Here is a 24,338-nt window from a genome sequence, read left to right as displayed (position 1 = left end):
CTGTTGTGGCCTCTCCCGTTGCGGAGCACAGGCTCCGTACGCGCAGGCTCAGTGGCCATGGCTCGCGGGCCCAGCTGCTCCGTGGCATGTGGGATCTTCCCGGACCGGGGCACGAACCTGTGTCCCCTGCATCGGCAGGTGGACTCTCAACCACTGCGCCACCAGGGAAGCCCCCAGGTGGTATTTTATATGTATCATTTAATTTAATCCCCAGAGTAACACTGAGGTAAGTATACTTAACCCTCTTTTTACAAAGGAGACTTAGAGAGGTGGGTGACATCACAGAGCCCAGCTGGCTTGCCTTCAGAGTCACTGCTCTTTCTCTCAAAATTGCTGCTCTCAGAACTAGTTAAGAAACGGCCAGGGAAGCCCTAGGAAGACATTATTAATAGCGTTTGCTGATGTCACCCAACTGTAGTCATTTATTAACTCCACAAATATTTATTGAGTGCTATTACATACCAGGTATTATGCTAGACAGTAGGGAAGTGGAGAGACTAAAACAAACATGATCCTTCCTCTCGTGGAGCTTATGTTCTAGTGGGAATTAGATCTGTAGATGGATTTGCATTTTGCTTTATCTGCTTAATGCAGGTATCCTGTTACATACATGCATGCATACGTACATGCATATACACATTTACATTTACGTTAATGTGAATAGCTTCGGGTTTGTTTTCTGTAAAGAGAGAAGGATGAAAAGTCTTTTGTAGATTAGCACGTTTGGGGAACTTCTTTATATTACATCGTGTGCCTAGAATTTCAGAGAAACTGTGCAGTGAAGTCCTTTATGAATTGTGTTTATATTCTGCTTAGAAAGGTTTTTTGTTTGTTTTTTAATGTTTCATAACGGAAAATTTCACATTTATTCAGCAGTGGAAAGGAGAATGTATTAAACCTCTGTGTACCTATCACTCACCTTCAATAATTACCAACTAATGACCAGTCCTGTAGGGAGGCAAGTATTGCAGGTAGTTGGGTTCAAGACTAATATTTAACTTAAAGATTAATCTCTTTTACATAGGTTTTATGTATAACTGTTCTTTGTCAAAGAGATAATTTTATCTATTGTTTATTCAAGTATTAAGAGGATGGTCATTTAGTAATATAAGCTATTTTATTGTGAGTCTACTTTATTAATGCTTTAGGATGGAAGCTTCCTAAGATTTGAATTAGACATATGTCTCCCCATTATATTCATTTGTCCAGCTAGGTAAGTGCATTTAAGTAAGTAACATTTAAAGAAAGGCATTTGTTCAAAATAACCTGTTTCTTCCAGGTACTCTTTTGGCCCTCTGTCATATTTTGCAGAGAAGAACAAAGCCAATGGTATTGTAACACTAACTTTGCAATTCTCTTTGTGAGTTGGGTCTTTTTTGTTACTGCCGTTTGGTGCATGATTAAATGTATGATGATATAGCAAATGGTTTGTTTTAATGATTACATATCGATTTGGATTTCTTTCTCTTGTGCAGAAGGAAATGTACAAATTACAGCTGAAACTCTGCTAAAATCTACTGAGGAAGTACAAGGTATGAAGGTCAGTGGGACTAAGACAGATAATAATGAAGGACACGAGAATGGCCATGTAAGTAAAGGTCTCTCGGCTGGGTGCAGCGGATACCCAGAAATAGACAAAATCATGACCAGTGGTGAGGTTTCAGAGACTAGCACGTTAGTTTCCCTAGAGCCTTTAAACTCTGTGGACCCTGGATTAATAGAAGCAACTAAAGAAAAAGGATGTGAAGAACTAAAAACCTGTCCTCCTTGGTTGTCATTGTTACCAGGGAAGAGTGCCATTTCCAAAGTGGACAATGGAAAGGAAGAGTTGTATACATTAAACCTTGTCTGTGAAGCAGCTGACAATCGCCAACAGGTTCCTGGCCACCATAGTGAGAGACACAGTTCTGCACATGGTAGTCCCAAAGCCATGAGAAAGGTGGTTATTGTAGAGCCCTTAGAAGAAAATTCTGAAGTTTCACATTTCACATCATGTTTGTCTGGTCCAGAATCCAGAACAACATCCTCAGAAAAGTGTGGTTTTGATGGTGATAGCTTGCCAAAGGGATCTGCTAAAAAGACGGACAGTTCCTGTTTTGATGGGGACGATCAAAGCAAGACCTTGGCTTCTAGAGAAGAAAATGAACAGTCTTTGAACCCCAGGAGTGAAAGAGAGGAACTGTTTCTTGTTAATGCCAGGCAAGCAGAAGAGGATGCTAGTGGTCACTATTCTGGAAAAAAAGATGCTGTTGACTTCCCCAAAGAAAATATCCACGATCGCTACTGCACTGAAGGCAGTATCCATACAGACTGCTCTAGTTCTTTAATGCCCAATTCTTTTACTGAAGCCACGGAAATAATGTTTAAAAAAAATGATTTAAAAATCACTTTAGACATTCAAGATAACTTGGCAAAACATGAGGACCATAGAGGAACTTTTGCTAATATAAGCCATCCAGGCACACACTCTGAAGAGAACCATTTTTCCTTCTCGATGCAGATTGAAGAGCCAGAACAGACAACCACTATAGAGCCCGGTATGTTAAGTGAAAAGATTTACAGTAAAGACTCTAACTCCTTAGTTAGCACCCAGAGAAATCTGGAAGGCAGCACCCAGTTAAATGAAGCATCACATGACGGATTTCTGATTGAAAGAAAACCCCCTGTGAGTTTAACGCCAGAGGACCAGATAAGTTCTATAAATGAGGTGTTGAAACCCAAGAAAGACATTGCTCCGTTACTGCCAGCCCTAGAATTTGATGACAGACCTGAGTCAGAAATAGCTGTACAGAACTCCCAGGACGATGGTCCCCATTTAGATAAACAGAGCGCTGCATGGGAGGTGAATGAACTTCCTTATGCCAACGAACTAGCTGTAAACAAAATAGGAAGTGAATGTGTTTTAAATCAAGTGTCCCTTAATTCTCAAAACCACGTGAAGTTGCCAACTGACAAAGAGATGCCTGTAGCAGAGAGCGAGGGCTCCCGACGGAGCCAGCACCCTCCGTCAGAGGATGGAGCAGATGTCACTGCTGGTACCCAGACTGTTCCTGTAAAGACAGAAATGAAAGACATCTCTCCACCAGGTGACAAAACCTGTGGTGCCTCTGCAAACAACCCCACCTTAAACAGCAAATCAGAAAGCCTAGAAAGAAAAACTGAAACAGCTGATTCAGGAGCAGAAGAAGGTCTGCATTCCAGACTTCTCTCAAATCAGGAAGAAGCAGCAGGCTTGCCTCGAGAGGTCTCTGCCATGGAATGTCGAAGCATTCCATCTCGGAATCTCTCTAGCTGCCCTTGTGTAAGAAAAAACGTCCCAGAGGAGAGCGCATGTTCTGCCCGTGCTGCCCTGGAGCCCAGCGAAACCATCCTGGGAGTTGAGAACTGTCGGATAACCAAGTATGAAAATGCATTTCAGCACAGTGATCACCGCCCCCAAGGGAGAGAAGCCTCTGTGGAAAGTTGCATCCATAAAGTGAGTTGTACATCGGCGGAAAGTGAGCCAGATGGGGGAGAAACTGAAGGCAGCCTTCCAGGAGGTAAGATCAGAAACGAAATGACGGCAAGCATGTTAAATAGTGAAGCTCCAAACAGGACCATCCACACCACCTGTCACATCCATCCCAGCGAGGAAGGGCTAGAAGAAAAAGAACAGGACACACCCAAAGAGACTGTGTTGTGTAAACATAACATCTGTGATTGTGCTGCACAGGAATTAAACCAACCTGCAAACATTCCAAGTCCTGAAAAATTGTTGGACCAGTTTCCTACTGTTACGTTCTCTGCTGTTAAAAACATGAACCAAGCAGCTGAAACTCCTGAGCAGAAGGCAGATGAAGCCCTCGGCTGCCAGAGTAACCCAAACAGATCCAATGAATGCAGAAGTGAAGATAACCCTGAATGCAGAAGTGAAGATAACCCAGCTAAGGAGACACTAGGCAGCGACCAGAGAGAGGTGGTCGCAGAGCCTAATGGAGAGGTGAACCACGGCCTGAAGGATCTGCCAGTCGGTTCAGGCAATAACAGCTCATCGTCTGGTGGAAGCCTGAAGAAAGGGACCTTTGAAAGGATTTCTGGTTGTGAGGAGCCCATAGACGGTATGGCAGACATGGTCTCCACAGGCTGTAGTGATAAGGGCACAGAAGGCGTTCTGGACATAAGGGCATCTAGTACTCTTGATGGGGGTGCAAGGCAGGATGGGCCAGCGTTACAGGAAACCTCAAGGAGTGTGCTGTCACAAAGGGGAGAGCCTATTGCTGCATTTATGGGAAGGATCAACCAGGATTCAGATTCCCAAGATGCTACTTCCTCGACAGCAGACTCTCTCGAAATTAAAAAATCACGTGAAGAGAAAGTATGCAGATTGTTACAAGACTGTGAAATGGAAGTGTGTCCAGACTCTTGTGCCCCTGAGACAGGGTCTGTGGCAGATCATAAACCAAATGTAAGAGTATTGGATAGAATAAATGTGTCTTTAAATTATATTCATCTTGAACAGCAAGCTAAAGAAGGATCTCTGAGAGAAACACAAGGAATGATTGAAGGATCAAGAGTAGAAATAAATTCCGAGCACGACAAGGGAAATGCCATTGGAATTTCTTCAGAAGAACTGACATCTTCTGGACACCAAGATGAGAACTCTGTTCCCCCGGGAAGCCTGACATCCACTGAGATAATTCCTTTGCATCCGTTTTCTCAAGAAAAATCAGAAACAGTTATGAATAGTGAGGAAACTGACCTGAAAAACCTTTTTAAACCAAAAGATGGTGAAATGCCCTGTGAGAATGTAAAGGACTGCATGGTCCTGCCTGAGATGAAAGGAAGAGCACCAAGGGATAAGAGTAATCCTAGCGAAGAAAGCAGCACAGCCCTCATTGCGGAAAGTTTGCCTTTGACGATGGAAACAGAAACCGAAGTGAAAAGAGAAGAAACTGCAGAACACCAGAGGGGACCACGGGGTCAGTTTCCTGCTGTGGAGGAGTTCGAAGAGATGACTGTCAGAGAAGGTGTTCATGGTGATAACATGAGCCGGGTGTCTCAGACCCATCTTAACCCCCCGAGGATGCCACGTGATGCTGAGGACCAACAGAGCCAGAAGGTTTTGGACTATAACGAAGAGGAACAGATGCATCAAAAAGAAGCACATTCAGCTTTGGAACGATGCACATCATCTAATATGTTGTCAGATGAGGCGCAAAGTAAGAGCCAATCTAAGGATTGCAAAGCTGAGCCCACCGTGGTGAAAGAAATCACCCTAGCAAAGCCAGCCACAGGCAACACTGCTGCAGGGTTTCAGAAGCTGAAAGACCCAAAGGAGGAAAGCTTGTGTCGCCCATCAAAAAAGGACATTGAGTCGTGCGCAGGCCCTTACCTCCGTGATGCCCCCCGGAAAGCACAAGACCCCAACTCCACTGGGCGTGATGAACTACATGGTGCCTTTGGGAACACTTCACATCAGAAAGGAGTGCTTCCCTTAAAGAAGCAGCCCCACCGAATGTGTAAGAAAGTTTCCTTCCAGGAACTAGTCAACACGGGGAGGAAAATAAGTAAAATCAGAAATTCTGCATTTTTAAAGAGCTCCTCTGAAACCATCCCCACAAACGCACACAGATTTCTCAGTTCACATGCTGTGTCTGCACCCACGCAACTGGAACCTGAAACAGCCCCTGCCAGGAGCCTTGTTAGCCACGTACCAAAGCAGAAGGCCACTCCAAGCCAGCCCTTGCATAGCCTGAATGTTCAGAAGCCTACCAAAGAATCAGCCTTATTCAGCAAGCTGTCCATCCTTGCCTCCAGACTGGCCCCGGCCACAAAGACCCAGAAGCTACGGTATCGGCGGTGTTCCTCTGACCTTCTTCCAGTGGCTAAAAGCTACAAGCGGCTCAGATACAAAAGGCTCCTGGATGGGTTTTCCTACAGCACAACACAGCTGAATCCATGGTTGGCACGTAGTGATTGGGACAGGAGGCCTAACAGTAAACCCTTGATGCTTTATTCGCTCGAATCCATCAAAATGAGCTTCATAGATTCGAGCAACAAGATGCCATCCCTGTTGTTTGGTTCTGAAATCTTCCCAATATCCTTTCACGTGAAGTCGGGCTCCGAGTGCGGGACCGAGTCCCCAAGGACTTTTCCCGAGCACTGTGCACCCGCGAGGCTCGCCTTAGGAGAGGCCCGCCGGTGCCCGTCTTCACCTCCCAAGTGGACCTTCTCTTTCTTCTTGGCCCACAACTGCCCTGGGGTGGCCACGTTCAGGGAAGACCCTGGCCTCTACTGTCAAGGAGACACCCAGCCTCCACTGCAGCCTCCAGTTCCTCTCCAAGACCATGGAGCCACCGCCATAGTCCAGACCAGAGCGGGCTGCTCCGTGCTTGGCCTTCACACACTCCTAGCACTTTGTTCCCCGGGATGTTACCGAATCTGGACGAAAAAACGGAGCTGCTCCAGCCACATGCCCACCATGCAGAGGCTCTTCCTGACCCAGTTTACCCAGGGTCTGAAAGGGTTACGGTCTCCCACCTCCATAGCAGACAAGGTCTTCTGTTCTCTGCCCTACTCGGTGGGCCGAGTACTGTCCATTTGGAGCCAGCACGGGCCTTCTGCCTGCCCCTTCGAAATCTCTGCTCTTGATTCCTCTCACGGCAAGCGGCAGCCACCTCTGGGCACCATGAGCAGGTAAAATCCATCCCCTGTTCTTTGCTGAAGTCCCATGTTTGCATCCTACCATTGGGGAGAGGAAAGGGCGCTCCTGAAAATGCAGGGCTCAGAGTCTGTGTCTGCATTTCCTGTTTATTGCCAAATCTCTGCTAAGAACATGCAGCAGTAATTCTGGAGTGTAGCCCCCTCTAATTTTCCTGAAGGATCTAGATTTCTTGCAGAACCCTTTATTTTATACCTTCCTTTGTTCTGTCCATTTAGTTCTGTGAACCATTAAGTCTTGAATCTCTCCTTTTCTCCTCTTGCCCTCACCTTGCAAAGAACATACCCCATTACTATAAGTAGTGACTTGTGACTTGTAACTATTACTTGTTCACAAGGTATTACAACAGCCTGCACCTAACTCAGTGGTTAGTGTGTAAAGGATACAGAAGAAATACTTTTTAAATAAACTAATTAATTACATAGGCATCACCAAGTCTAGTTTAGGAACCTCTGTGTTTCTTTCTGGAGCAGAGAAGCTTCAGAGATTGGCATTTACATATTATAGCTATAGAATTTATAGAATTTTAAGTGAACTGGAAAAGAGTTCTTGTGGTTTAACCACTGAGAATAGTTGAAAATAATTTCACCAATATCATTTTACCTTCTAATAGGAAATGAGAGAAGAAAAAGAATTTGGGAGTTACATCCCTAAAGATCTGCTTTAGATATAATAGAGAAATCCTCCTATTTATAACCCTCTGGATAAACAGAAACTTTAAACATTATTTAGTTTGCCCTTATCATTGCTGTAGTTTAAAACTTCAACACCAAAAAAGCCTTAAAATTCCAAACGGCCTGGGAGAGGCCTTGTTTGTATGTCTGGGCAGAGTCTCTCATGCAGAATCATTCTGTCATTGAAAAGCTTCTGGGGCATACTGTGAAGTTACCCAGCATCTTAGCAGAAAACTAACTAAATAAAAGGCCTTCAGAAAGGCACCCCAGAACCTGAATGTGGCTGATTGTGAGTTCTTGTCCTGTAGGTAAACAGGAAAATGTTCACTTCTTATCAGGCAGCCATAAAAGTACAACATGATGAATCAAATTGTCTTAAATGATGGTGCACTGCTTCTGTTGCATAGTTTGTTTGCCTCTACAACAAACTCTGCTCTGTGTCTGTAACACTCAGTTTTAAATCATGTTATCTTCTCTAAACTATGTCCAGTCCTAAGGTAGCATGGAGGGTAGTTATTCATTTCACCCTGTGAAGGTGAATGACCATATGACCCTTTTCCCTCTTCCAGAACTCTTTCCCACCTGACTTTTCTGTTTTCTAGTGGGGAATATTTTCTCTCTCCCTTAGATCCTGTATCTGACATTTCATTTATTTTATTTTTTAGTTTACTTTTAATTTAATTATATATATGTGTGTGTGTGTGTGTATTTTATTTTATTTTATTTTTTAATTTATTTATTTACTTATTTTTGGCTGCATTGGGTCTTTGTTGCTGCACGCGGGCTTTCTTTAGTTGCAGCGAGCGGGGGCTATTCTTCGTTGCGGTGTGCGGGCTTCTCATTGCGGTGGCTTCTCTTGTTGCAGAGCACAGGCTGTAGGCACGTGGGCTTCAGTAGTTGTGGCATGTGGGCTCAGTAGTTGTGGCTCACGGGCTCTAGAGCACAGGCTCGGTAGTTGTGGCGCACGGGCTTTGTTGCTCCATGGCATGTGGGATCTTCCCGGACCAGGGATCGAACCCGTGTCCTCTGCATTGGCAGGTGGATTCTTAACCACTGCGCCACCAGGGAAGTCCCTGTATTTTAAAGATTTAATTTTTTTTTAAATTTTATTTATTTTTGGCTGCATTGGGTCCTTGTTGCTACACGCAGACTTTTTCTAGTTGCGGCGAGCGGGGGCCATTCCTTGTTGCGGTGCGCAGCCCTCTCATTGCGGTAGCCTCTCTTGTTGTGGAGCACGGGCTCTAGGTGCACGGGCTTCAGTAGTTGTGGCATGCGGGCTCAGTAGTTGTGGCTCGCAGGCTCAGTAGTTGTGGTGCACAGGCCCACTTGCTATGCGGCATGTTGGACCCTCCTGGACCAGGGATCAAACCCGTGTCCCCTGCATTGTTGACAGGCAGATTCTTAACCACTGCACCACCAGGGAAGTCCCTATTGTTTTAATTGAAGTGGTAGGGGTGGTGTTTGTGGGAACTTTTTTTCTCATTGGCTCTAAAAGTGCCTTAACATCATATATATCCTTGGCTTAGAGCTTAGAGGTTTGCTGTGTTTGTAGACACACTTAGAAATATTAAGCGTGATAAATTGGGGAGCCCCAGAAAGCAAGACTTAACCAAGATTAAATTAATTTATGTTTCCACAGGGTTTTCTCATTTGAACCTCATCCTCCAGCACTCCATAATATGGGTCAAACAGGCATCTTTTTTGCCTTTTTTTAATAGATGATGAGACTGAGGCACATGGTTTTTTCTAACTTGGGTCACTTAGCTGGTTGCTATGTCAGCTGAGCTAGACCCAGATGAGGCCTCTGATTTGGTCAGCCCCTTTCCCAGTATTCCAGATTGGTGCTAAACTCTCTAACAATCTAAATTATCTGTGTTTCAGCCATTGAACAAATTTCTCTAACTTCCCAAAGGAGATGGATTATATGGTCACTATATAAACATCTGATTAATTAAACCCGTGCTGTGTCTAAATTCAGTAGAAATGGATACAAGCTTTATTTTATTTTTTTATTTTTTTTATTTTTTATTTTTTTAAGTTTTACTTTGAGGGGTACCAAAAGCTCTCCAACAATGCATATTAATGTATCTATAAGTGATTAATACCATTTTTCATCTACAAAAATCAAAGCTTAATTATAAAGGAACTAGCCCTGTGAACAGTTTTCATCTACATGGCCATGTTTTACGTGGAACTCGGCTTTAAAGAAAATAAGGTTTCTTCACAATTTTTTGTAAGTTTATAGAAATTGGCAGATTTTATTTTAATACAGTTAATACAGAACTGAGGAGTGTATTTTTATCTTTAAATTACTTTTTAAAAACTTTAACATACATGTTCAACAACTTGATTAAAAGGTATAAGGTAAAGGGTATTCTTGTTCTCCTCCTTTCTCTTACTGTCCTCTGTATATCTCTCTCTGCCTTCTTTCCATTTAAGTTAGAATATCATCCTCCTGTCAGCCTGCCTCCATTCCAGTGGTGGGCACGTACATGTAATTCTCATGCCTGGGAGGGAGGTTTTCGTCTTCCTGGGTGACCGACACTTCTCGTCTTCCTTGGGCTCTGATTGAGCATCCTTCCAAACCCACGGTACACCAGAGCCTCTCCTGCCACCCTGCTGCCCTAACCTGCCTCTCTTGTACTTTTGCTCCACTTCAGCCACGCTGCGTTACCGTCCGTGCCTCTTCCGGGCCTGGAAGCTGCTTACAGCACCAGCGGCAGTCATGTGAGGTGAGGCTCCAGTGGCGCCTGGCACGTGAGGGCTTGTGGTTTGCAGTGTGTGTGTGTGTGTGTGTGTGTGTGTGTGTGTGAGTGTGTGAGTGAGAGAGAGAGGGAGGAAGGGAGGGAGGGAGGGAGGGAGGGAGAGGGAGAAAGAAGTGGGGGATGAGTGCACTGGCGGCTGGTGTGGGTCGGGCATGGTGTAATTCTGACCTCTTGTTCTCCTTCTAAGCCTGATCTGCATCTCTCGGATGAACAATCTGAGGTTCACCCTGTGTAACTAAAGTTGGGTGATCAATCCCATTTATGAAAAAAACGTCAAAATCCCTAGCCAGCTCATTGTACCACAAGTCCCCTCAAGATACTTCTTGGTCGTTTAGCCGATTTCAGTGCCCGGATGGGATTGATGTCGTCTGAGCACAATCCATTTGTTAGTTCACTAAATGTCTTCTTCCCACAAAAAACCTGTTCCTTTTTATGTTTTTCCTTATTCACTGCATCTTCCTCGTTCGTTATTCCATCACAGTGAAGTGGATTGACCACATTCTCGTCGTTTTTTACATGTATAGACAGGTGTGTCCAGAAGTGACAAGAGGACAGGTTTACTGGGAACGTCATTCAGCTCTTGTCTGGATGTTAAGACGAACGTGCTGACATAGAAGGTGAACCCGTCCCATGTCGTTCTTCTCTGTCTCTCTCTCCGTGGTGCTAGGCTAGAGCCTCCCTTCCCTGCCTTGGTACCAAAGTCTCGCTTGGTAACAGACTCAGCTGTCAGCAAGCTCCTGCTTTCAGCCTCCGAGTTCCCGGTTCCTGGATTTGATGAGCTGGATGGTGTGACAGCCCCGTGCCCCCGACCGCAGAGCAGCCCCCCAGAACAGAAAGAGGTAAATTTAAAGTGCCGGTGGGGTCAGGTGGCAGTGGCACCACAGATGATGTGACAGATACAGATGGGCCCCCGAGTCTGTTTGCTGCCACCTTTAGCTTCAGCTGAGTACGGGAGGTTAGCAAGACACTAAAGGATACCTTGAACCTCTTCTTCCTCATCGCCTTCCAGACCCTTTTCTCTTGATGACACATGTAACAGTGTTTAGAGAACCGAACCACAGAGCGAGAAGCTTCGTGCATTCAGAGACGAGTGAACAATGGTGTGCTTCAATTTTGCAGTATCTGCTGTCTCCAACAGTTTCCAATTTCCATGTTGATAATCTCAGTATCTGAACTGCATGTACAGTAACATAAAGGGGGCGGTTGCTGAAAATGCTGTTGGCAGGAGTGGGGGCGGCGGGGGGTGGGAGCTTTGTCATAAACTACTTCCTGAAGTCATCTGTACACTGAGGAAGCAATGCAGTGGGTGTCAGGAAAGGGGACTTCGTATATTTAGAATGTCTTACAACCTGACCATCTTTCTTCTTCTTAAAAATAGACTGAGCCGGAGAAGAGGCCAAAGAAGGTCTCACAGATTCGCATCCGGAAAACCATTCCTAAGCCAGACCCTAACCTTACCCCCATGGGCCTTCCTCGACCCAAAAGGTGAGCACCTTCTCTAACATGCACGTGTGCACTTTTTTGGAAGTTGGCAAAATATTATGACCTTTTGAATGATCATATACTCTGAGCTTTTGTTATACTTCTAGGAATTTATCCAAAAGAATTCATCGGTACTGTGGCCAGAGATTTGTGTGCAGGGATATTTGAACGCGTTCTCGATCACTTTTCCTGAGCTCTCTATGCCGGGTGCTGTCGTTCTGTGTACACAGTCCCAGTTCATCCTCCAAGGGTGCTGGAAGGTAGGCACAGCTGTCGTCCCCAGGTTTAGGTGACGGTGCCAAAGCTCAGTAGCTGAGAAATCTGTGTTAGGCCAGAGCGTCGCTCATGACAGAACAGGTGGTTCCTGTCTCTCACAGGTCTTACCCGACCCCACAGCCCAGGCTCACAACATTCTGTGCACAAAACTGGGAAGGGACCTACACATCATGAAGGAAAGATGTCTTTTTTTTTTTTTTTTTTCAAGAAAATGCTAGATCCATGTTATGGTCCATAGTGTATAGCCTTTAAAAATTTGGATTCTAAAGATTTTTATGACAGAGCTGATTGCTAATTCCTATAAAGTGAAGTGGAAAGAAAAAGATTACTAAATTATGTATTGGTTGGGCGTGATTCCAAATTGTGTATTTGACATAACTCCAGTTTGGGGATGATGTATATTACACAGACACTATGAAGATATAAACATTTTTAAAAGATCTCCAGAGTTATGTTTTCTTGTGATGGATTTCACTCCTTAATTTCTCATCAGCAAATGGAAGCCTGTGTCCCTTGATTAACCCAAGGTAAGTTATTTCACCTTCCTGAGCTTCAAGGACTTACCTGTAGAATGTGAGTAAGAATTCCCAACACTTAAAATTGCTGTACAGTCGAGTTGAGAAAAAAATGTGCACTGTATCTATTTTATTGCTTCACACAACACAAATGCGATAGTTAACTGTTACTATGATTTACGTTCCACTTTTCCCACGTGGTTCTTATCTTAACGTGTTGTGTTTTTATCCTACAGTTCTTTTATTGATCATCCTACCATGTCTTCAAGAGAAATTTTTAAAGTATTTCAGATATCCTGGGTTGAATAGTACTTTTTACTAGAATGAAATAGGGTTCAGAATCATGGTATTCTCTCTTGAATTTTTACGTAGATAGAAGTTCTGGAAAGCCTTATTAATAAAGATAGGTAGTTGGGAGTGGAAGGAGTTTTAATAGAACAATGACATTCAATCCTTTCAACTTCTGTCAAGTAATATCAAAAAATCACAGAGTGATCTATCAACAAATCAAATTTAATGATTTATCACCTAATCTTTTTTGAAAGCAAAGAATCAAAAAGTGCTGACTCACTCGGGTTCTGTCACCCAGACTTTGGAGGCCAGAAGTGGCTCAGTTTATGGGACGTGCACCGAGAGGATCTGACCAGTTTCAGATACCTAAGAATTCTATGTTACTTTTGCACTTAGGGGCACTTTATTTAATCCTATATAATGAAAGGGTTGAAAAATAAAAGATCTTCAATAAATCTTTACCTAAGACATCTTGGTAAAATGCTTTTATTACTTCAAATACACTTTTGTATAGACACTTTGAAGGTGCTGATGTACGGCATTAAATTTATGGAAAATTTTTGACATACAACTTACTTGGTGAAGGCAGGTTTTATTATTCAAGCCCATTGGCCAAATCATTCTTACTTCCTAACTTTTCTGCTTTCCAATTATAATATAGTCATCCCTCAGTATCCTCGGGGAATTGGTTCCAGTAGACCCCCCGATACCAAAATCCACGGACGCTCAAGTCTCTTATATAAAATGACCTGGTACAATGAATACAGCCTCCCCTCCATATCTGTGGGTATGAAACAGTAAATATGTTAATATTTACCTTCAAGAAAATCATACAGACCATTGAAAAATAAATTATGGAACACTTCTTGTAACGTAGATTTCTAAAAGCCATAAGTCAAAATTAAAGTTATGTATAAGAATTTCCCATTTCTGAATTTGTAATAAAGCAATGTAATTTATAGCTAAAATAATAAATTATGAAGTGAGGAGTATGTTAGAAAGCATGATATTGCTTCAGTAAATGTGTATACATGAACGAATAAAACTCTTATTATTAGACTTTTAGGAACAATTAAGAATGATGTAAAAAATCGGAAATAAATCCATTAATTTATATAAATCTCATGATTGCTTCAATATTTAATGTAGGAGAAAAGTGTATCACTGCAAACCAATTGGCATGGCAGCTCATATAATTTTTGTTGTTAACAGGAAGTAGAAGTTATAATATTTTGTAAGATGAAGATTGAATAACTGACTTAAATATTTCCTTATATGATTTGATTAATGTTCTTCTAAGTGATAACAGACTGTGCATGAGAGTTGAGAATAGTTTGAAAAGACATTGTGTACAGTTAAATACATGACCAAGCTATTTTTGGTGTTTGAAGCTCTCTTTCTTAAGTAGGCATTGTTTGATGATAGTCAGGAGGTGAGTGAGGCAAAGTCCCTCTGACAGCCCCATTCCACACCATATCTGAAATTAGGCTGAGTCCCCTCTCGCTAAAGCCACTCTTCTCTTAGCGGAACTGTGCGTAGGGTGGGGAAAGACACGTCCAAGACAGGTTTACGGTGATTTCATTAATATCTGAGGAGGGCCTAGTGAGATCAGTGATTTTATTATGATACCAAAGTAGAATTCAGGGTGGATAGGGGCTGTTCTAAAAGAATTTGTGCGGGGACTTCCCTGGCGGTCCAGTGGTTAAGACTGTGCTTCCACTGCAGAGGGCGTGAGTTAGATCACTGATTGGGGAACTAAGATCCTGCATGCTGTGTGGCGTAGCCAAAAAAAAAAAAAGAATTTGTGGGAATGGAGACGTTTACATGAGTGTAAGGACACTTCTCAGGTGTGTCACGTGCAGGAGATTAAAGATTGGGAGATTGATTACCCTAGAGCTGGGTTTCAGTGTGTCTGTGGAAAGTCTTCTAGTACACTGGTGTGAGGACCCCTGGTCTAGCAAAACCTTAGGGCTTTTACCTTAGTATCATGTTATTAGTCTAGGTCTAGTCAGGAGATGGAAACCACACAGTATTTTAAACAGGGGAAGTTTAAAGTATTGAAGTATAACAGGAGAGTAACTGTTAAGGTGTACCGAGAATTCTGAAGGGCATCCTAGGGCCAAGGGAGAAGGGGGCCCTCTCCCCCAGATTGGAGTCTGACTTTGTTGGAAAAGGTGTGGTTGCAGCCCATCGGATGGCCAGGTTGCTAACGCCAGAGCTGGGCGAGCAGGAAACAACAACAACAGCCTTCCAGGGCATGAGCTGAGGCTGGAGGGCAGGCACCCAGGGTGTCAGGGTGCTGCTGCAGGTGTGTGGCCTGGGGCATGTGGCGTTTGCTCCAGGAGAGTCACAGGAAACAACCCTCAGGATGTTGGGGTCCCACTACGGGCTTCAGTCCCCCGAATGCCCCATCTGTGGTGTGGTGGTCACCAGGCTAGTGCTGCAGGGGCATTGGGGGGTGGTGCTCCACGCTCTGGCTATACAGCTGGGGCAACTGTCCCCATCCGGCCCCGCCCCACACATCCCAGTACACGTGTACCCATGATGGGCCACGTGGCAGGAGCAAGAAGAAAAGCTCCTTTGCTCCTCCAGTGCCTCCTTCTGCTGAAGCTCAGCACCAACTCACTGTGAAGAAGAAATGCATTGGGAGTCCAAGATGCCATTGTCACAGAGCAGGTACTGAGGGCGCATTCTGAGCTGAGAAGCAGTAATTAGATAACTGGTACACTCCAGTAAACAATAAAAATTTAAACACATTCACTTGACCAAGAACTGTTCTTTTAGGAAGAGATATGAATAAATGGAAAGGCATGTATTTAACACAATTACAGAAATGAAGAAGCAATAGCCTGGAAAATTCAGAAAAAGGAGTGAAATAAGAGTACTAGTCTTAAGAGATCTTAAAATATATTGTCAAGTCTCAATAATTAAAACAGTATGTTGCCAGAGCATAAATATACAAATTGGTAAAACAAAGTCCATAATTAGACACAAATACATAGAGAAATTTAGTATGTGACAAAGGTGTCCCCTCAAATCAGTGGTGAAAAGATGGACTATTCAGTAAAATGCTGCTGGGACAGCTGGGTGGCCATTCTAGGAGTAATAAAGCTGGGGGACTTCCCTGGTGGTCCAGTGGGTAAGACTGTGCGCTTCCACTGCAGGAGACATGGGTTTGATCCCTGGTCCAGGAACTAGATCCTTCATGCCGCAACTAAGAGTCCACATGCCCCAACTAAGACCTGGCGCAACCAAAATAAATAAATAAATATTTAAAAGAAGAAGGAACGCTGGATCTCTACCTTAGACCTTTCACCAGAATATCTTCCAAATAAAATCAGACTTAAATGTAAACAAATGAAGCCATAAGAATAATTGAAGAAACTATAGGAAATGGTTAAGTATAACACAAAATTCAGAGCCATAAAATAAAAATCTGAAACATATATGTCATAAAAATCTATCACTTCTGCTGGGAAAAAAAGAAACCAACTATAAACAAAGTCAAAACACAAAATTTTTTTTTTTTTTTTTTTTGCGGAACGTGGGCCTCTCACTGTTGTGGCCTCTCCCGTTGCGGAGCACAGGCTCTGGACATGCAGGCTCAGCGGCCGTGGCTCATGGGCCCAGCCGCTCCACAGCATGTGGGATCTTCCCGGACCGGGGCACGAACCCGTGTCCCCTGCATCGGCAGGCGGACTCTCAACCACTGCGCCACCAGGGAAGCCCCCAAAACACAAACTCTTAATTAACTAGATAGGAGGAATCCTTTCACAGTGTATACATATATCAGGTCATCACAATGTACACTTGAAATATCTTACAGTTCTATGTGTCAGTTACACCTCAGTAAAGCAGCATCTAAATGAAAAATTTTAAACAGCTTTATTGAGAAATAGTTCACATACTGTGTAATTCCGTGTGTTTTAGTATACTGGCAAAAAAAGATACTAATCCCAAGCAGGATCAATAAAAAGAATTTCATACCTAACTTCAGAAAGAAGTTAAGTATGAAAACTTCAGAGTTCCAAAGACAAAGAGATAATCTTAAAAGAAGCCAGGGAACCTTATAAATGTATACATCAAAATCTTCAAAATAATAGCAAACGGAATCCAGCAACATATTAAAAAATGATTATACACGTGACCAAGTGGGATTTATGCCAGGAATGCAAGGTTAGTTGAACACAGGAAATTAATCAGTGGAGTATACCACATTAATAGAATAAAGGGGGGAAAGCACATGATTATCTCATTAGATGCAGAAAAAGCATTGGACAAAATCCAACACCGTTTCATGATAAAAACACTCCATGAACTTCAGAATAAGAGGGACTTCCCTGGTGGTCCAGTGGCTAAGACTCCGAGCTCCCAATGCAGGGGGCCTGGGTTTGATCCCTGTTCGGGGAACTAGATCCCACATGCTGGAACTAAGAGTTTGCATGCCACAACTAAAGATCCCGCATGCCACAGCAAAGATCCCACACATGGCAGCGAAGATCCCATGTGCCGCAACTAAGACCTGGTGCAGCCAAATAAATATTTTTTAAAAAGGGAGAGAGAGAGAAATAAGAACTTCCTCAAATGAATAAAGGACATCTATCTGAAAACCTGAAGCAGAAATCCTACTTAATTGTAAAAGACTGAAAGATGTCCCCTAAGATCAGAAACAAAACAAGGATATTCACTCTAACCGTTTCTATTTAACATTCTGTTAGAGGTTCTAGACAGGACAATTAAGCAAGAAAATGAGATAGCACTCAGGAAGTAAAACTATCTTTTCAGTATCTTGTATACAGAAAACCCTAAAGAATCCACTATTAGAGCTAGTGAATGAATTCAGCAAGTTTGCAGGATATAAGATCAAGATAGAAGGAAAAGAAAATTGTATTTCTATACATTAGCAATGAGCAATCTGAAAATGAAATTAAGGAAACAGTGCTATTTACTGTAGCATCAAAAAAACCCAAAAAACCTAGGGATAAATTTAACAAACGAAGTGTAAGTCTTGTTCAGTAAACACTACAAACTACCAACTACTGTTGAAAGAAATTAAAGACCTGAATAAATGGAAAGACATCCATTCATAGATTGGGCTACTTAATGCTGTCAAGAAGTTAGTACTACCCAAGGCAACCTACAACTTACTGCAATCCTATTATAAAATGTCGACTACCTTTTTTTGCAGAAATTGACAAGCTGATCCTAAAAATCCTGAAAATACAAGTGGCCCAGAATAGGCAAAACAACCTTGAAAAAGAGGAACAAAGTGGAAGACTCACACTAACCCATTTCAAAACTTACTACATGCACAGTTAAAAATAATTGAGGGCTTCCCTGGTGGCACAGTGGCTGAGAGTCCGACTGCCTGCTGATGCAGGGGACACGGGTTCGTGCCCCGGTCTGGGAAGATCCCACATGCCGTGGAGCAGCTAGGCCCATGAGCCATGGCCACTGGTCCTGTGCATCCGGAGCCTGTGCTCTGCAACGGGAGAGGCCACAACAGTGAGAGGCCCACGTACCGCAAAAAAAAAATAATAATAATTGAAATGGTAAATTGTATGTTTTGTATATTTTACCACAGTAAAAAAAAAAAAAACATACACCAACTTAGTACAAAGCTTCAGTAATCAAAACAGTGTGGTAATGCATAAAGATTGACATAAAACCAACGGAGAGGACTTCCCTGGTGGTGCAGTGGTTAAGAATCTGCCTACCAATGCAGGGGACACGGGTTCGAGCCCTGGTCCAGGAAGATCCCCCATGCCACGGAGCAACTAAGCCCATGCACCACAACTACTAAGCCTTCACTCTAGAGCCCGAGAGCCACAACTGCTGAGCCTGTGTGCCACAACTACTTAAACCCGCGCGCCTAGAGCCCATGCTCCGCAACAAGAGAAGCCCGTGCACTTCAATGAATCCCGCGCGCAGCAATGAATACCCAATACAGCCAAAAATAAATAAATTATTATTTTTTTAATGGAATAGGGAATTCCCTGACGCTCCAGGGGTTAGGGTCTCCGTGCTTTCACTGACGAGGGCCCAGGTTCAGCCCCTGTTGGGGAAACTAAGATCCCATAAGCCAAGCCGTGTGGTATAGCCAAAAAAATAAAAAGTAAACCAATGGGATGGAAGCGTTTGGTGGTTTCTTATAAAGCTAATCATACTCGTACTGTATGATCCAGCAATCATACTCCTTGGTATTAACCAAATGAGTTGAAAACTTACATTCATATAAAAACCTGCACAGAAATACTTACAGCAGGTTAATTCATAATTGCTAGAACTTGCAAACAACCAAGATGTCCTTCAGTAGGTGAATGGATACTAAATCATGGTACATCCAGACAGTGGAATATTATTCAATGCTAAAGAGAAATGAGCTCTTAAGCCATGAAGAGGACATGGAGAAACCTTACTGAAATACTACTAAGTGAGAAGCCAGTCTGAATAAGCTACATACTGTATGATTCCGGCTATGTGACATTCTGGAAAAAGGCAAAGCTATGGACACTGTAAATGAATCAATAGTTGCCATGGAATAGGGAGGAGGGGAGGAGGAATAGGCGAGTACAGTAATTTTTAGGGCAGTGAAAATGATTCTGAATGATACTGTAATAGTAGATACACGTCATTATACATTTCTCCAAACCCAGAGAATGTGCAACACTGAGTGAACCCTAATGTAAACCATGGACTGTGGGTGATTATGATGTGTTATTGCAGGTTCATCAGTTGTGACAAATGTTCCACTCTGGTGCAGGCTGTTGATAATAGGGGTTGCTGTGCTTAGTAGGGGAGTTGCAGGGGGTTCCAGGCAGGGTGTATATGAGAACTCTGTCCACTCAATTTTTCTATGAACAAAAACTGCTCTAAATAAGTCTTTTTTGTTTTGTTTTGTTTTTTTAAGATAACAGATAACCCACAGAATCAGAAAAAGTGTTTGCAAGTCATATATCTGATAGGGCTCTAGTATGCACAATATATAAAGAATTCTTACAACTCAACAACAAAGCGACAGCAACGCACTTTTTTAAAGTAGGCAAAGATTCTGAACAGGCATTTCTCCAAAGAAGATGTAGACGAATGGCCAAAAAATGATGCTCAGCATCATTAGTCATTAGGGAACTGCAAATCAAAACCACAAGATAGGGGCTTCCCTGGTGGCGCAGTGGTTGAGAGTCCGCCTGCCGATGCAGGGGATACGGGTTCGTGCCCCGGTCTGGGAAGATCCCACATGCCGCGGAGCGGCTGGGCCCGTGAGCCATGGCCGCTGGGCCTGTGCATCCGGAGCCTGCGCTCCGCAATGGGGGAGGCCACAACAGTGAGAGGCCCGCGTACAGCAAAAAAAAAAAAAAAAAAAAAAAAACCACAAGATGGCTCTCACCCACTAGGATGGCAGTAATTTTTTTACAAATAAAAACAACAAAATAAGTGTTTGCATTGAGGATGGGTAGAAATTGGAGCCGTCATACATTGCTTGTGGGAATGTAAAATAGCGTAGCCACTGTGGGAAATAGTTTGGCAGTTCCTCAAAATGTTAGAGTTACCATATCACTACTTCTAGGTATATGTCCAAGGGAAATTGAAAACATGTTCACACAGAATCTTGTACATGAATGTTCATAGCAATATTCTTCATAACAGCTAAAAAGTAGAAACAGTCCAAATGTCCATCAGTTGATGAATAGATTAAGAAAAGGTGGTCTATCCATAGAATGTTAAAAAGAAGTACTGAGGGCCTCCCTGGTGGCGCAGTGGTTGAGAGTCCGCCTGCCGATGCAGGGGATACGGGTTCGTGCCCCGATCTGGGAGGATCCCATATGCCGCGGAGCGGCTGGGCCCGTGAGCCATGGCCGCTGGGCCTGCGCATCCGGAGCCTGTGCTCCGCAACGGGAGAGGCCACAACAGTGAGAGGCCCGCATACCGCAAAAAGGAAAAAAAAAAAAAAAAGAAGTACTGAGACGTGCTACACCATGAATGAACCGTGGAAACAGTGTGAGTGAAAGAAGATCGACTCCAAAGAGCACGTACTGTATGATTCCATTTGTATGAAGTGTCCAGAATAGGCAGAACCATAGGGGCAGAAAGTAGATATGTGGTTGCCCGGTGCTGGGGTAGGAGAGGGTGGGTGTGACTGTTCGTTGGTCCAGGGTTTCTTCTGTGGTTGTGAAAATGTTCTGGAATTAGTGGTGATGAATAACATTGTGCCTCTACGAAAATCCACTGAACTGTACACTTTAAAGGGTGAATTTTAGGGCCCCATCACCTGGCTGTGAGGAGAGCCTGTAGGTGCTCCAGCACAGGATCGGGGGCGCTGCACCCACTGACCACCAGGCCCCGCCACATCTTTCCAGGGGCCAGATCTGCCACGGCATGAGCACAGTAATGTGCTTTTGAGGTCACAGTGGCATGGTCCTCACAGGAGACCCCAGGGACCAGGGCTTGACCCCCGAGCGAGCCCCTCAGAGCCTCCGTTTTGTCAATACTAGAATAGCACAGCCTTGCTTCAGAATTGTCTCAAGATGCTTCTTTACCAGAGGGAAATCAAGTCATAAAAACAGATCAAGAGATGGAGGGAGCAAGGAACCACCAGACAGAAGATGCTCGAGCGTAGACTTGCCAGAGCCACTCTGGGCAAAGTGGCATCTACACAGGAAGTGTCTACTTTTGAGGACGTTTACACATCCCACCACCTCCAGTGAGTGAAGCCCCTCTGAGGAAGGCAAGGCTTGTTGAGAGCCTAGGAATCCCAGAATCTGAACTTGGCGCTTCAGCGCTCACCTCAGCTCAGAAACTGGACATGGGTGCACACTGCCCTGATTTGCTTGTCAGAATGACTGTCAGAAGCCTAATCTTTCACTTTCCAACTATCCATCTGACATCCTTAATCTAACGTAGCTTTTGCTGTTGTTAAGAAAAGTAACAGTTGTTTGTTGGAAATCCCTGTGAAAAATCTTATCCATGCTATTATTTATGTATTTTTTTCCACAAGCATGTTCTTTGCTGAATTGGAATTGAACCAAACTGAACCTCAATTAAGATTTTCAAAAAGCCGGTAAGAAACTAAAGCACGATGCCAAAAAGTTTATTGCTGTGCTGTTCAGTCACTCCTTAACTTATCTGAAAAAGGTTTAAGGCACAGAAACTTTATAATAATTTGCTCTTTTGTAATAAAGGTACTGTGCTGTCTGAAAATAAGTTTCTACTAAGAGTGGTGGCCTGAAGGTTGAAGCTTTTATCTTCTACATAGTACCAAAAACTAAGAGTGAGCAAACAGATTGAGCACACTCATAAAAATAAATAATAGGGTGGCTTCCCTTGTGGCGCAGTGGTTGAGAGTCCGCCTGCTGATGCAGGGGGCACGGGTTCGTGCCCCGGTCCGGGAAGATCCCACATGCCACAGAGCGGCTGGGCCCGTGAGCCAAGGCCGCTGAGCCTGCACGTCCGGAGCCTGTGCTCCCACAACGGGAGAGGCCACAACAGTGAGAGGCCCGCGTACCACAAAATAAATGAATGAATGAATGAATGAATGAATGAATGGGTGAATTTTATGATATGTGAACCAGGGCTCCTTGAAGACTGGCTACAGGTCTAGGGCAGGAAATGCACGAGTATAGACTGTCTTGTGCCAGAAAGTGATGAGCTCTCGAGGCAACTGGGGTCATATCGGAGAGATGCAGGAACCAATTTGAAGAGACTCTCACTGCCACAGATGATACAGTCTGAGCATCAAAAGGAATAATAACTGCAGTAGATTGAAGCACATGAGATATGTTTCAGTCCAATAGTTCATAATGAATGAGTTCACAGCTCATTGGCTGTATTTGGATGATAATAGGGAAACAATTCATTGTTTTGTAAACTGGTAAATAAAGGGAAAGAACCAAGCATACAACCCACTTTTCCTGTGCAAACGGTACCTCAGGGTTACCAAAGCATGGATGAGCATGAAGTTTTCTTTAGATGGAAGAATTCTCCCGGAAGAATGATAGACTGTCACCGTGTACAATCCTAAAGAACTAATAAATATATTCAATGTTTATCAGTGGCTGGCTGCTAATACACAAAAAGGGTGACAGCTGGGTATCATGTCCCTCGTGATGGACACCTAAAAGTCTGTCAAAAAACCCGGAACACCTAAATCTGATCATACCTCTCTATTTAATTACCAGTCCATAGGAAATACCTATAGTATTTCCCATATGTTTGGGTCAGAGAAGCATGTTAAATGACATCAGTGGGATATAATCAAGAAAATCTAGACTGGGGAAGCCACAGACCAAATGACCTGATTTCTTACCAAAAAAAAATTACAAAATAAAAAGGCAAAATAGGACACTACTAACATAAATTGGGACAGTATTGATCAGACTTAGAGGTTCCAGGGACCTTGTGTTGTTTGAGAGAAGGGTTTATAAGTTAAATATGCTCATTAAAATTCTTGCCAACCACTAAAAAAACAGAATATGTATAATTTTCAAGCCAGGAGAGGAGAATAAAAAGAGCAGTCAGTTAAGCAGAAGAAACATTGAAAAAGTAGGACAAGAAGAAGCTGTAAACTAAGATAATAGGTACAAATCCAGTTATATCCCTCCAAGTAAGTATAACTGGACCAAATCTCACAAAGTTGAAGATTGATGCCCTGGAAAAGAAGATCCAGTACTCATTGTTCTCACGAGACACATCTAGGACTCATCTTTTACTCTTGGAAAGTAAAAGAATGGAAAGCATAGAGTTGGGAAACCAATCTTGTCTCTCTTAAGAGACCGTGAAGAATTTGTTTTTTTCTCTTTTCAGGTTAAAGAAAAAGGAGTTTAGTTTAGAAGAAATATATACCAACAAGAATTATAAATCTCCTCCTGCAAACAGGTAAGTACCTATGAGCAGGAAATAATAGATTGGGGGGGCTTCCGAAATGATCGATGTAAATCTCCAATCCTTGTGCTTCGGAAAGGGTTTTATGTTCAGTTCTTCCAATACCGGGGTCTTGAAAATAACTAGAATTGGTATTTTTAGTTCCCAGCACTTGAATTGGGGTCGGTGGTAGGATGGGAAAGAGATGTGTGTTAGGTTAGGTAGTCTCCTTTTCGTTTGTACTTGGTTTTTAGCAAATATGCCAGCTGTCTTCAATACTAATAATCATTGATCTTCAGATATGACTCCAAACCCAAGTACAGAAGGCATTTCACTTGGCTACCTTTGCGTCTAAATTCAAGTCGTTGAACATTTATTAAATTCCTGTAGCATCTAGGATGTAGCAGGAGAGTTTTATCCTAGAAGATAAAACTCTAAGGCATTGATATAAGACTATTCATTACAGCATTGCTAACTAATAGGAAAGGATTGGAAACAACTTAAAATATCCATTAATAGGGTTCTTATTAAATTATAGTCCATCCTTGTAATGGGATACACTGCATAGCCATTTAAAAGAATGAATCAGATACCTGTGTACCCAGCTGGGGCAATCTTAAACATTATTGATAGGTCAGAGTGGCACAATGCATAGGCCAGTGCATGTAGTTTGCTGCCATTTGAGTAAAAAAGAAACCAAAGTGTTGGATAGATGCTGTGGGTCAGCAAACTACAGTCCAGGTCCAACCAGCAACCCGTTTTCTCTTTCTTTTTTTTC

General features: G+C 43.1%; 1 protein-coding gene across 5 annotated transcripts in view; it reads left to right on the top strand.

Moving 5' to 3' along the window:
- Positions 1–24,338, top strand: part of PRR14L (proline rich 14 like) — a 58,286-nt gene that overhangs the window by 28,992 nt on the left and 4,956 nt on the right. For 2 of the 5 annotated variants that reach the window (XM_060118510.1, XM_060118513.1), the window contains 5 exons: positions 1,476–6,675; positions 10,035–10,106; positions 10,807–10,978; positions 11,518–11,624; positions 23,504–23,575. In XM_060118510.1, coding sequence (XP_059974493.1) covers positions 1,476–6,675; positions 10,035–10,106; positions 10,807–10,978; positions 11,518–11,624; positions 23,504–23,575 — 5,623 coding nt within the window. Of the gene's footprint in view, positions 1–1,475; positions 6,676–10,034; positions 10,107–10,663; positions 10,775–10,806; positions 10,979–11,517; positions 11,625–11,728; positions 11,837–23,503; positions 23,576–24,338 lie in introns of those variants that run through there. The other 3 variants (XM_060118511.1, XM_060118512.1, XM_060118514.1) reach the window with 3 other exon arrangements.

The sequence above is a fragment of the Mesoplodon densirostris genome, chromosome 15 (genome assembly GCF_025265405.1).
Source record: "Mesoplodon densirostris isolate mMesDen1 chromosome 15, mMesDen1 primary haplotype, whole genome shotgun sequence".
Taxonomy (NCBI): domain Eukaryota; kingdom Metazoa; phylum Chordata; class Mammalia; order Artiodactyla; family Ziphiidae; genus Mesoplodon; species Mesoplodon densirostris.
The sequence above is the reverse complement of the archived record's forward strand: the minus strand, read 5'-3'. Positions and strand labels throughout refer to the sequence as shown.